The 14,775-nt window shown below is 45.1% G+C and overlaps 2 protein-coding genes across 2 annotated transcripts in view; one reads left to right on the top strand and one right to left on the bottom strand.

Moving 5' to 3' along the window:
* Positions 1-10,989, top strand: part of atp11a (ATPase phospholipid transporting 11A) — a 45,022-nt gene extending 34,033 nt beyond the window's left edge. The window contains exon 31 of the transcript XR_012925778.1: positions 10,979-10,989. The gene's annotated coding sequence lies outside the window, so the exon portion shown is untranslated. The remainder of the gene's footprint in view (positions 1-10,978) is intronic.
* LOC142882399 (transcription factor Sox-1a-like) lies at positions 8,381-10,972 on the bottom strand. Its single transcript, XM_076017135.1, has one exon. The coding sequence runs from the start codon at positions 10,443-10,445 to the stop codon at positions 9,273-9,275; it is 1,173 nt and encodes a 390-aa protein (XP_075873250.1). The 5' UTR covers positions 10,446-10,972; the 3' UTR covers positions 8,381-9,272.
* Positions 10,990-14,775: the final 3,786 nt, after the last annotated feature.

The raw sequence follows: 14,775 nt of genomic DNA, 5'->3' as shown, positions 1-14,775 counted from the left end.
CTGTGCAATCATCTGAAAGACAAATTAAAAAATGTATTCTTAGTCTCCTGTTGACGTTTAGGAGGAAAACAAGTAAATCTAAAGGTTATTTGGATATTGTGGACATCCTAGAAAAAATGATTGCAAGTAGGGGCACACCTTCATTCCACGGCGTAGAACTTCTACCATTTTAAAAGGCTGATATGCTCAGCGAGTTTCTAATGAGTTTAGAACCCAGCTCCAGCCAACAGGGCCAACACACCCGGGACTGTCCTAAAACCGCCAGACTGCCGAAATCCAGCGGAAGGTGGCTTCCTGGACGTTTCCATCTGCTGCCTCCACGCTTCAATTAGGTGGCTTATTCTCGTTGCATTGCCCTCGGTTAACCGGCTGACGCAACAGTCGGCAAGCTCACTCCTCCTCATCCCGCTCGCTCGTCCCACTCGTCCTTCAGCACGCCTCCAGCCGCCACCTTCTTGATCTTTTCCCCACATCCTCCACTGTGTCACGGCCGCATTTGGCACCCCCCTCTTCCTTTAAATGCTTTAATAATCCCATTTTTCCGCTGGATGATCACGCAGTCACGTCCGTCGTGAAATGAAAGGCTCTAATTTTTGCACAAACTTTTAAAAAGCAACGGGAAAATGTCAGTTGACCAGAAGATGGCAGTGTAGGTAGGCTAGGGACGTTAAGGTGAACATGAAGACTTTAGTTGGCGATTCCTTGAGAAAAAGTTATCACTAAAAATTAGGCAGTTAAGTTCATTTTCTGATGATGACGAGAAGCAAAATGAACTAGCAATGGCTGCCAAGTGGCGGCCCCTGCTGGCTGGAGGATGTATTTCCACATGACAACACAATAACGAGTTAAAAAGTAAACAAGCCTTATTTCGTAACCTTTATTAGATTTTCTTCTCGTTCTCTCTCTCTGTCCCCTCTCTTTTTATTTTCCACACTTTCCCTCCCTTTCTTGTCATCCTTTCTTTAATGCTCCCTCGCCATCTCCCCCTTTTTTCAGCCCCCCCCCCACCTCACCCTCCGCCCCTCCACTGTTATGGAATGTGTGATGAGCCTCCAGCTAATCCCATCCCTAAAGCACCTTAGCAACGCTCGCTAAGGGAATTTGGAGGAAGCCTAAAAAAAAAACCCTCATCTCTCTCTCTCTCTCTCTCTCTCTCTCTCTCTCTCTCTCTCTCTCTGAAACACACATGCATGCACGCACAAACATATATAGACAGAGACGTGCGCACACAAAGCCCAGCAAACAGCCCCCTATTGGCAGGGAGTGGATACAGGGATGCACTAATACATCTTCAAATGTGCTTTTTAAAGCTTTTGCAAAAGGCTCTGTCGTCGGGCGATAACTCCCCACCGGTTAAAGGATGGATGCTCCCGTTGTGTTTCCAGCGCCGCTCCAGCCTCCTCCTCCTCCTCCTCCTCCTCCATCACTCCATCCTTCCTCCTCGCCAGCCGAGTTTGTCTACTTTAAAAAGAACAAGAGAAAGTTTGTGTTGAAACAAGGCATTGTGTCAAGTTTTTACCCCCCCCACCCGGAGGTTGTCTGACACCGTCGTTTGGTCGGTGGGTGCCAAGTTTCCCTCTCTTCTCAGTCTCTGGCCGTTTTCTCAGGGAAAGACAGTGGGAAAAGTGCTCCTTCGCTGTTCATCTGCGGAAGCTTTCCAAGTGCAGAAACTCAGTTTTAAGGTTTAAGGTTTGACAAAATATACATGTATATATACTTCATATATCTTTACAAAGTCATAACATCTTTCAACACAAAATGCAAAGTGTCTACAGCCTGTGGCAACACACATCACACGCTGACCAACCTGCGGTGAAAATGTCCTAAACACTGACACAACTCACTCGACTTCCTTCCTGAAATAGAAAAAGCAACAAGGACGACAACAACGAAACAAAACATAGAAATAGGTTAAAAAGTAAAAAAATAAATAAAAAAAATTAAAGACTGCAAATTCAAATTTGGTAATCACTGTAAACAGATTAAGCTACATAGGTGATAAGATTATAGTGTGTGTGTTTGTGTGTGCGTGCGCTCTTGCCTCTGTGTGTGTGTGTGCGTGCATGCACTCGTATTGCGAGGGTATAATAAGAATCTGTAAATACCCTCAGACTGAATCCCTCTCTGTGTTTAATCTGAGTCCACAACTAGTGGCTGCCAAGACAGACAGATCATCCTCCTGCACACACACGCACATACACACACACGGACGCACACGCACAGACGCACACACACTCACAATTATCAACATTCAAAAACGCAACATCCGCATGGAAGACAGGAACAGCGTGTATAGACGAGGCCATATATTCCAACAGATCATCCTGTCTCTCTCTCTCTCGCTCTTACACACACACACACACACACACACACACACACACACACACACACACACACACACACACACACACACTCGAAGGCCCCGTGCAAGTGGATCAGAAAAGGTGGGTGTGTGTAGGAATCTTCAGCCAGGCTATCGCTAACAAGCATGCCCCTCTCTCGCTCCTTTATACGGCAAATCCCTCCACTCCACGCCGGAGATTAGCATATTGTTGTACGCAAAGCACACACACACACACACACATACACACACACACACACACACACATACACACACAGGCCTTAATACTTAAAACCACAAGGCCCCGGCTGAGAAGCTGAAGGAAGTCTGATCACTGGAAGCGTTTTATTCAAGACGAGACGAGGAAAAAGAAATGAAGTGAAGAAGCCCCCGTTTGGGTCTGCGGGGGAAATGATTTGTGCTATGATTTGTGATTTGCGCTCGTCACGTGACATGTCTGGGACAGCCACTCAACTCGCAGCACTGTGAATATCAGGGCAGGAGCCTGGAGTCGTCGACAAGACGGGACGGATAACAGGCAAAAACAAAATTGAAAAGCCAACAGAATGATGCGTCAATGGTTTTACTGACAACTCAGATCTTCAGACTTTTCATTTTCAGACCTTTAAACTGTGGCAATTACCTGAGCTCTCAAACAAATAGAGAGTTGCACAGAATGACCAGGTGTTCCAGTATTGGGTCAGAAATCAAACGCCGCCGTTTACGATGGCTGGGACATGTGCTTCGAATGCCCCAGGATCGAATCCCAAAGGTTGCACTTAGATGGACCCCAGCAGGGAAAAGGAGTCAAGGTCGACCCAAAACCACCTGGCGGCGAAACGTGACAGCTGAGCTTAAGGAGATGAACCTTACATGGGGCGAGGCACAACATGTAGCACAAGACAGGTCTCGATGGAGGCAGATCGTCGAAGCCTTATGTCCCACTTGGGACGAAGAGGATTAAGTAAGTAAGTAATTACCTGAGCGCCGGTTGCTGTTGGAATGAGTTCAGTGAGTCAAATTCCCCCATTGTTTGCTCCGTCCTCTGTGTCCTTTTCAAAGCAGCCCTATATTTTTTGGGGTCAATTTGTTCATCCTGTTAAAACGGGAAGGAAAACTGGGACTTTTTAATAACTGTCACACTATGTTGGACCCAATTTTCTTTTCCGACAAAAAGTATTTGGCGACAAATGGAGAATGAAATTGCAAGATCAGACGGTAGTTAGTCCTGAGAGAAACCCATTACAAACAGCCAACACGTGCAGTGACAGTGGGAGTGCACAGGTGTGTGTGTGTGTGTGTGTGTGTGTGTGTGTGTGTGTGTGTGTGTACAGGATACACCCAGGCACAAAAGTCACAAACCTTCCGAACAGTCATACGTAAAGTTTTTAACAGCGAGACGGACAGCAAGGATCCGACGGAGGCCTCCCTGTTTTATTTCAGCACCTGGACAGCTCCTGGGAAGCTTTCAGATGGAAGTCGGGCTCACGCTTCCGCCCACATTTCAGTCGCCTACCGGGAAGGCCGGAATTTTAGCTTTTAGAAAACGTGAGGATTCCTCTAAGGCAGCCTGTTTACGTTCAATACTTTAACCCCCCAAGCCTCACCGTACGTTCTGCCTCGTTCTCGTTTGACCTCAAGATCCCGAGAACTTTCCGCTCAATGCTTTTCGTTTTCCATCAGCGACGGAAGAAGGATCACAAGGAGAGAAAAAGAAAAAAAACACCCAGTGGCTGAAACCTGCCATCTGCAGCAGGAGGGGTGAAAAAGACGGAAAAAAAGGACAGCGGCTAGCGAAACTCAAAGGGGGGGAAAATCTCAATTAAAACACGCAGCCGGCAGAGACAAAAGGAGTCTAATCTAAGGCGGGCGGCCTTGAAAGGGAGGCTCAAAGTGTCTCGGCGTGGCCGCTTCCCCTCCGCTGTATGTTGCAGCGGCTGCTGCGGCGGCTGCAGCGGCTCCCCAGAGCCTCTCCGAGCAGACGGCGTGTGATGATTGGGGGCCCCCGGGGGAGATCCAGGGGATGCTCCCTAATTGATTGTCATGAAAAGGGCCCTAATTGAATAGAGCAGCATGGTGGAGACGCACACACACACACACACACACACACACACACACACACACACACACGGTCGAGTCAGCCTGACTCCTGCTGACTCCTGAAGGTTTCCCCCTGTTTGTCCAGCCGGAAGGTGAAGCGAGTCGTTTCACAGTGAACCAAGTCACTTGGCGAACTGATTCACTGAACACTCTAAACGCTGCTTTTGCAGAGACTCTGTTTGACCTGTAGGGGCGTCAAACACAAATACAAAGTGGGGCTAAAATGTAAAACTTGTACAAAGTCGGGGGCCTACATTGATATTTATTGAAAAAATCTTCCTCCAGATAAAACAGTGAAGCTTCATACTATACAAAAATAACTTCATATTGCACACATGCAAAATCAAAAAAAAAAAAAAAAAAACATAAAAAATGTAAATCGAAATTGTATGTTTCTTTTTTATTTGCAGCCTTCTGATTGAAATTTTAACAGTAACCCTTGGTCACCAGGCAATGATAAATGTGAAAATAACATAACAATAAACCAATGAAGTCATAATAATCAATTCAATAAGCATCCTGTTCTGGCCAAATATAATGACACTGCGGTGTAATTAGTTTACTGTATGACCTATATGATGAATATCAAAGATAGTTTTTCTCTTTCAAGACACAGTTTCCCATAAACTTTGACCCCTTAATAGGACAAATTTGGGAAATGCAATTTCGAAAATAAAAATATATGAATTGATTTTGAAAAAATAGATACATTAGAAATATTTTCTAAAATCTCCATTAAGGTCCCTTCCAAATGCATTACTTCAGCTTTTGTCACACTCACTCAGCTTTTCTTTTCAAACTTGTCCCAGAGGAAGTTCTTACTTTTGCAGTGATATTATTGAGAGGGGGCGGGGCCAGTCACAGAGTGACTCAGCGGCATAGAGACCCCACCACCCACCCCACCCCACCGGTTGCTTAGCATGTGACACAGTAGAGCATACGTGTCAAACCTTGGCCTGCGAGGAAATATTAAATCACTACTTGAGCTGCTGGTCAAACTGTGGAAAAAAATTTCCCCTCGGGACAATAAAAATCTAAATGTTTCCTTGAGGCACTTTTTCTTGCTACTCCAAGGCATGGGCTTGGATGGTTGCATGTTCATTGAAGGATATTATGATGACCTTATTGGTTTACTATTGCTATTTTAATTTTGAATGTATCATCGGCCCATGGAAAAAGGTGACCGTTGAAATTTAAATCATACAATGTTTTTTTGAAGTTGAAATTTGATTTTGCATGTGTGCAATATGAAGTCATTTATTGAGTAATATTAAGCTTTGCTTTCACCCAAATTCAGTGTTGGAGCAAAATTTGTTTAGGGTCAATATGAAAAAGGTTCACTGTTCTATCTGGAGGAAGATTTTCTTTTCAATAAATATAAACATTGCGACTTTGTCCAAGTTTTGACATTTTGGCCCCACTGTGTGTTTGAGTTTGACGCCCCTGCAGTGGAGAGAGAGACCATGAGGTTGGAGGGAGAGAGAGAGAGAGAGAGAGAGAGAGAGAGTGTTGAGGGGAGGGATGGAGGGAGGGCGCATTCGGATTAAGAGGCTGAAAAATGGTTAAAACGTGTCAACGTGTAATTGCACGATAAGGCCCCCCCTCATCCCTCCTTCCCCACACCCTGCCCCCTCCAGCCCCCCCTCGCCAGGAATCCGTTGGCCCCGTCCGCCTCTCTTCTATGGGCGCCCCGGCTAATCTCCCCGCCACACATTCCGTCCTGTGCAATCGGTGCACCCCTCCCCCCCCCACCCCACCCCAACACACACACACACACACACACACACACAGACACACACACACAATCCCTTCCCCTCGCCACCCCCCCACCCTCCCGGTAATCTCCTCCGTGACAGAAACATTGGAGGTGAGGGCAGTGTGTGTGTGCGTGTTTGTGTGTGTGTGTGCATGTAAGTGTGATAAAGTGAGGGCGTTTAGCACGCAAGGTGACCACGGCAAAATATCCAAAATAACACACACACACACACGCACACACGCACACAGAGCAACCACCAGGGGGCCTTGCTGAAGGGGTTGCTGAAAGGATGCTGATGTCATCATCACTGGGTCAAACCTGGACCTTCAATGTAAATATCATTTTTTTGTGCAAACTTTCTTCTAAAACATACTTACGCTGTCATCCTCCAACTGAAGACAATATTGTATCACATATAAAACTACCCCTACTGCTGCTCTTTTAGCTACCCTTTTAATACACTTCTTCTCTGCTTCATTTCTGACCATTTTCCTCTTTAACTCACGGCATCTGTGCATGCTTTTGTAGGCCATATCTGGACTTGCAATGTCCATCAAATGAACGTCTAAGTAGGTTAAATGAGGCTTGGAAAGACTGGACCAACGTGAGCCATTTAGTTGGATGATAATGTGAATAAAAAACATTTTGTTTTCTCAAAAGCGCTCCTAGTGGCTCCAGAACGTCTTTGTTATTTTGAGTTTGACCCTGTTTTGTATGGTACTGAGGTGCTTCTTCCTTTTTCACGAACTTTGCAGCAACAACCAGTGGAACTTTGTTGAAACATCCACCAGGCATGGACAAACTGCAGCCAATTAAGCTTTTTAATCTGGCCTCACCAAACATGAAGAAATAATAGTAATGGTCAGTCAGTCATGAAATAGCGGCATTTTATCCATTTTTTTTCAGTGTTTTCAGAGCCATTTCAATAAAGAGCTGAACACCGTGGGGCTTCAAAGACACTGATTTTGTTGTAACTTTGCTTTTTGCTTTGATTCATTTTCAGTTGACATTAAAGCTACATGATGTGTTTTTTTTTCTCACATCCCTCACATATATATATATATATATATATGTGTGTGTGTGTGTGTGTATATTAACCATTTTGGCTCCAACAGTTCAAAAGTTTGCCCTCCCCTGAGCTGGATGGATGGATTCATCATCATCATCATCATCTGCTTCCTGTTTGTGGGATTCGGCCTTGAGGAAACCGGGGAAGTCGTTTCCCCCTCCCCCATTAATCCCCCATTCTCTTTTAACACAAGAATCCGACCTCCTTCTCCTCCTCCCATTCATCCCTCCTGCCTGCAGCCACCTCTGACACTCAGCCGTCAAAACGCAAAGGCGGAGTCACTTAGCGGCTCGCCCACACTCAGGGATGCGGCGTACGTCTGCGTGTGTGTGTGTGTGTGTGTGTGTGTGTGTGTGTGTGTGTGTGTGTGTGTGTGTGTGCGGGCGCACGCGCGCGCGCGAAGGCCCGTGAATGGACAACTAAGTAGGTCCGACTGCTGATACAAGACTCTTCTGGGGATTTTTTTTACCCCCAAGTCACCGTAAAGATCTGCATGATGTGGCTTTGTGTAGCCCACACACACACACACACACACACAGGAAATTTAATAGCGGAAAACTGAAAAGCAGCAACAATGCCATGAAATAAAAATCTGCATTGGGGCAGATTTAGAGGAATTTTATGGATAAAAACAGTCAGCGATTGTAATGCAATTATAATAAATGAAAATACATGTTCTATTGTTGTTGGTGTTGTTGTTGTTGTTGCTAAAGAAGTGCAGCCTTTGTAAATTTCGCATTTTTTCCTGCTTCTAATTATTTTCAGTTTGGCATCAAATCTAACAATGAATAAAATTCTCATTACAAAAAAATGGTAGACAAATAAATATCTAAAAAAAACAAGATTTTTAGAAAGCGATACAAATTTCATCACTAAATATATACACAATGAATAATGAAAAGAAAATCCAGATTAAAAAACTTATTATGACCATTGTTGTGAAACTGTTGTAGTCAGAGCTAATTAATTATATATATATTTTTTAATGAAATGGTACCGATATTTTGAATTACTCCTTGTCAATTATATATTGGAAACATTTTGTTTTTGCAACGTTTTAAAATAAATCTGGTAAACGTAAAAAAAAAAAAAAAAAAAAAGCACAGCAAATATCTCTTGTTGATATTTTTTTAATGAATAACCCACGAACAAACTGATAACTTTCTCCAAAATAGAAGAACATTTTATGTAATGTCTTTTCAATTATCATTAATTGTTATTATTTTTCATTTCATCGTTATTATACTGTCTTTAAACCGAACGTGAAGCTGAGCGACCCGTTAAATTATATACAATTGCATAAAAAGCTTTTTTCCCCCCAATAGGCCTATTTAATCACAATGTACAACTGTACAACATCAAAAAACAAAAGTCAACTTACAGCGACAGACTCACACGTGTACAAGCAATATTTTCTCTTACTTAAATAAAAACCAAAAATCAGCTTCATTTGCAGCCTGTAGAATTTTCTTCTTCTTTTTAATTATAGCACATCTCCAAAAAAAAAAGAAAAAGAAAAAAGAAGTCTCTTTAAAAAAGTTGAAACCAAAACGCTCCCATGGAAGAAAAAAACAACAAATCAAGGAGACTTTTGGGAAGCTTTAATACAAAAACTCGCGCTTTTTAATTCCACCAAAAAAGAAAAATCATAAAGAGGAGGAGGGGGGGGGGGGGGGGAGGAGGAGGGAAACACAAAAATGAACATTTGGGCTGTGCCAGGCTTCTGCGGATTGAAATGAATCGTGCGGAAACTTGGAGACCCCTGCCCCCCCTGCGCAAAATAGAAAAACACTTTTTTCATTTCCACTTCGTCATGACAGAAAAACAAAATCATATTTAAAAACAAAAATGTCAAAAGAAGGGAATCATGAAAATGATTGCATTTTTATGGCTCTACCCCCCGGAGCGGTTATTGTATACACCTCCCCTCAGGAGCACGCGCGCGCCCGCATCGCAAAAGTTGGGGGGGGACTATATTTGGTGGTGCATGCGCACGGTGCGTGTGTTCAGATGTGAGTCAGAGGCACCGTCCCGTTCACCGGGGTGGATGCACCACCACCAGCACCGCCGCCGCTGCCGGTGGTGCCCTGGTAGTGCTGCGCGTGGAGCACATGCAGTCTGCTGTGCACGCCCGCGTCCCCCGCAGAGTCCCCTGCATTGCCCGCACCGGGCAGATACATGCTGATCATGTCCCGCAAGTCGCCCGCAGGGCACGACGCGGGTGGAGGGGCTCGCGCGGCGGACATGGGCGGGCTGATGCTCGGCTCGGACTTAACCAACGAGCCCAGCGCGCCCCCGATGATGGGGCCCGACACGGGCGACACGCCGGCGCTCTGATGCTGCTGCTGCGGCTGCTGCTGGTGGTGCGGGTGGGGGTGCGGGTGCGGGTGGGTGTATCCGGTGAGGCCGCCGTATCCGGGCGGCGACGCGCTCATGTAGCCCTGCGAGTTCGAGATGGGGCTGTACGATAAGGCACTCATGTCGTACCTGTGCACCGGCTGCGGGTTGTGCGGGTGGTGGTGGTGGTGGTGATGCGGGTGGTGCGGGTGGTGGTGGGTGGCCGGGTGCTGCGTGTACGCCAGCTGCGCCTCCTGCATCATGGCGTGCGCGGCGGCGGCCGCAGCGGCCACCTGGCCCGAGTACGGGCCGTTGGCCCAGCCGTTGACGTGCGCCGCGTAGCCCGCGCCCGAGGAGCCTCCGCCCGCGGCAGCGACCCCTGCTCCGCCCAACCCCACGGGGCTGTCAAGCCGCGGCCCGCCGCCCATCGGAAGTCCGCCGGGCGAGCCCAGGAGCCCGCCGGCCAGCGAGTACTTGTCCTTCTTGAGCAGCGTCTTGGTCTTCCGCCGCGGGCGGTACTTGTAGTCCGGGTGCTCCTTCATGTGCATCGCCCGCAGCCGCTTGGCCTCGTCGATGAACGGCCTCTTCTCCGCCTCGGTCATCACCTTCCACTCGGCGCCCAGCCGCTTGCTGATCTCCGAGTTGTGCATCTTGGGGTTCTCCTGGGCCATCTTCCTGCGCTGGCCCCGGGACCACACCATGAAGGCGTTCATGGGTCTCTTGATCCGGTCCTGGGGGACTTTGCCTCCACCGGCTCCTCCTCCGAGCGGCCCCGGGTTGGAGGGGTTGGTTTGGGGCGCCACGGGCGAGTGCAAGTCCGTCTCCATCATGATGCTGTACATTCACCCGCTCTTTTTTGGGGAGGGTATAGATTAAGTCAAAACACGCGGACGCATCAGCGCGCGAGGAGGAGGAGGAGAGCCGCGCGCGGTGAAGGGATGCTGCACCTGCTCCTGCTGCTGCTGCTGGAAAAAAAAAAAAATCCACCCTCGGAGGCGCGGAAAAGGGAAATGAAAAAGGTAAAAAAAAAAAAATAATAATAAAAAAAAAAACTTGTCAGCCGTCGAAACTTTTCCCTCCGTGCAGGTCGCGTTGTTTCCTCTCCGTCATCCGCAAACAACGCCAGAAGGAAAAGGAAGAAGAAGAAGAGGAGGAGAAAGATAGGATCAGAATGGCAGAGGAGAAGAAAAAGAAGGAGAAAGAGGACGAGGAGAAGGAAAAGAAGGAGGAGGAGAAGAAGAAGAAGGAGAAGAAGAAGAAGAGGAGCGGCTCGCCGGAGCGCTACTTTTTTGCTTTTGGAGGTGCACTGGGAAAAGTTACCGGAGCGTGCCGGCGGCCCGTCAGCAGCTAAATGAGCGACAGGCGGCCAATGGAGAGGCTCGAGCGGGGATGTGATTTGCATGAGGGGGAGCGCGAGACTCTGATGACGTCGGAGCGCGAGGGCTGAAAATGACTCCCGTCGACGCGCGCGCGTGTGTGTGCGAGAGCGAGTGAGTGCGGGCGTGCAATGTGTGTGCTGCCCATTTCATTCGTATAACAACAACAACAATAATAATAATAACAATAATAATGAGAAACCTAAATATTTAATTAGCATTTTTTTCTGTCAAATTATCATGTATCATGTTATGTTTAGTTTAGATCGCATTTGTTTAAAAAATGAAAAACGAAACAAACAGTAGAAATTCCTGTCTACTGGAAATAAATTGATTTTATGGACATTGAAATTGATGGATAGAAAAAAGCAGCGACGTTGCAAGCCAGCGATTTTAACAGAGCAACAGGTTGGCTTTGTCATGGCTATTCACAGCTAGCACGATTAGCTGGGGTCACTAATATATGTATATATATTTTTTTATTATTTTTTTTGGCGGGAACTCACTTTTTTTTTTTTTTCAAACATGAAGAAAGATTACCCAGAGTGCACTTGTGTCGCCCTCCAAGAGGTTTGACACTTGATCAAAACAACAACACTAATAATAATAATATTAACCACAAATAATGGCATTAATCAAGATTAAAGCTGTAATGAAATTAGAGCTTTTAATGATTAATTCAAGATTAAATTATAATCATGCAAACAAATACACTCCCAACCCTCCCTCCCTCCACCCCTCTTTCTTTTTCTTTTTTTCGGGTCAAAATAAGGCTTTTTCAGCAGCGTCCTATTCAGAGCCACAGGTGCCGACGGGCCCTCGTGTGTGTTGTGGTGGTTGCTAGGAAACAGGTGACTGGCGCCCGCAGCAGCACGTGCCATTCAAAAAGCTCAGCCCCCCTTTTGTTTGGCTGCGCCCGAGAGCGCGTGGAGAGCGCCAGAGAAAAGAGAAGAGGGACCCGCGCCCGCCTCCCCCACACGAGCAGCACCACCGCCACTGCTGCCGGGATGAAAACCGCTTAATTAATACACGTATGTGTATATATGAATGTACATCCATCCATATATACATATACACATTCAAGTAGAGCATATGTATATACATATATATATATATATATATATATATATATATATATATATATATATATATATATATGTATATATATATATATATATATATATATATATATATGTATATATATAAATATATATGTATATATATATAAATAAATATAAATATATAAATAAATATATATATATAAATAAATATATATATATATATATATATATATATATATATATATATATATATATATATATATACATATATATATATATATATATATATATATACATATATATATATATACACACACATATACATATATATATATATATATATACAGTTTAAATCAAGCACAACGTGAAGCAAAAAGTAAACATTCCGTCCCTACTTCCCTCCCTCCACCGAGCTCCGAGTAATGCAGACATCTGAAAAAAAAGGAGTCGGGTTTTCACCACCGGGCTAAGCGAGAGGGATCATTTCACTGTCTGTGCCCTATTTTCCCAATCAGGGTGGAGGAAAACATGGATGTGCTCCATCCAACGCTCGCCACTACAGCCTATTTCCGCTTCCTGTTACACGGAGGATCTTTTCGGGCCTGGTGTTGGTGTTGGTGTTGGTGTTGGTGGTGGGGGGCATTCCAAGTGGCATTTGTCAGGTGCTGGCCGCCTCTCAGCCAGTCTGTGAAGCACACTGGCAGCTTTTCAAACGGGCAAAAGTGGCACCGACGGTTCTGTTCTGGTTGTGCTCCGACAGCCTCCTGGTGTTTCGGCTTTTTCTGTTCTTTTTTTAAAGCTAAACAGCATCTTGCAAACGTGCAACAGACGTGATGGAGATGAAAGGAGGACGACATTTAAACCAATGATATCTGCGTTCGCGCTTTTATATTTTTCAATCTGGAAAACAAACGAGAGCTGATGGCAGATGAGGCTGATTTTTGTGAGGCCTGTTGTTTGGGGCCAGGTAATGAAAGAATGGAATGAAGCTGGAATGAAGCACTAATAAGAATATTTTTTTGTCATTTTAATTTTAGATAACATTATTCTTAATTCTCAAAGGAACAATTCATTTGTCATCAGGCCCAGACAAGCTGATTATTTTCAGACTCTCCAATTCTTGAATCTTTTTTCTCGGCCCAACAATGTTTAAATTGGAAAGAAATATTCAGGGAGAAATCACAAAAACTCAAGAAAATCCAAACATAGGATTGGAGCCTATGATAAGCCTTTTGATTCATTTGATTGGCAGGAGCCAACAGGCTGAACACGCCACGCAAGAAGCAATATTAGCGGTGCAGTGTGAAGCACCAACATCTGGCAGACGAGTGCAACCTCGGCGTGTTCAAAGAACCAGAGGCTGAGCTGACGGACGAGATGCATCAGACGTGTCCTTTTTATTGCAATTTAAAAACCACATCTTACAGTACAACGTACATACAGACTGAAGAAAAGAAAAGAAAGAAAATACAGACGGTATTAACGCCACAGGGTTTGTTTTTTCTTTGCACTTGCAGACGACACAACACCGCAGCCTGATATTCTGCTGGATGATGTTCAACATGAGGATATTGTGGATGATTTGCAACTAACAAAAACCACTATTATTATTATTATTATTATTATTATTATTATTATTATTATTATTATTATCACTATTATTACTATTATTATTATTATTACTATTATTATTATTATTGTTATCATCCAAGGATTTTTCTTCTGGACAGTTTTTCCCAAAAGAGGCCCAGAGACACAACGGTTCCGCACCTGCAACAAGAAAACGTCTGGTTAAAGAAGAAACTCACGACACAGTCAAAGATTCTCAAAAAAACAAAAAAAAACAAAAACAAAAAAAAAAACACTCTGGAGACTAAATAGAGGTGTAAAAAAGATTGTGAATGCATCACATCTGAGCTAATGAGTCTGGAACTAGAATTCCGATCGGCTGGGACGTAAAGATTTTATTGGGAAGAGATTTTATTGCTGCCTGAAATTTCTGAGCCAATGCACACAGACGTGTGCGCACACACACACACACACACACACACACACACGCACACACACACAGACGCAAACAAGCACGTCCAATAAAATCAAAGGCATTTCTCCTGTGCAGCAGCCGACCTGGTGGGTTTGTTTAAGGGCCTCTGTCACAGCAAGCTGTCAGCTCCGATGGAGCTCGGTGCCACTGACAGAGCACGGAACGCACACACACGCACACACGCACAAACACTACACATCCACGGCGGTGCTCATACGGCACTTTTTCCCATCACGGGGTAACCTGGCACGTCAGGTGGAACGTTTCACATTGGCCGTGGGCTTCATTTCACGAGCGCGCACGTATGCACCAGGTATTTTGGCACGACAAACTTTTCCGTCCCCTCGGCTTAACGCAGGAAAACCGTTCAAGGTGGATCCAAAAGATCACACAATCTCTGACTCAAGTCATAGATAAAAAAGAAAGGACGCTGCTCTTTATGTACTATTCATTTCCCGAATGTGATATTTTCTCCAGCGTTGCCCTATAGGTCATGAGAAAACGGCACACTTAAAGTTAAAGTCCCAGTGATTGGATGCAGAATTTGTCCTCCGCATTTGACCCATCATCCCTTGAGGGAGCGGTGGACAGCAGTGTTACTGTGCCCGGGAATCATTGGCTAATCTAACCCCCCAATTCCAACTTCGAATACTGAGTGCCAAGCAGGGAGGCAATGGTACCATTTAGACAG

This window comes from Nelusetta ayraudi, unplaced genomic scaffold (genome assembly GCF_046127955.1).
Source record: "Nelusetta ayraudi isolate G7.1 ecotype Tasmania unplaced genomic scaffold, CSIRO-AGI_Nayr_v1 ptg000006l, whole genome shotgun sequence".
Classification (NCBI taxonomy): Eukaryota; Metazoa; Chordata; class Actinopteri; order Tetraodontiformes; family Monacanthidae; genus Nelusetta; species Nelusetta ayraudi.
Note: the sequence above shows the minus strand (reverse complement) of the source record. Positions and strands in the feature narration are given on the sequence as shown.

Excerpts from the sequence above, each read along its gene's own strand:
- LOC142882399 (XM_076017135.1), bottom strand. The coding sequence starts at position 10,445 with ATGTACAGCATCATGATGGAGACGGACTTGCACTCGCCCGTGGCGCCC.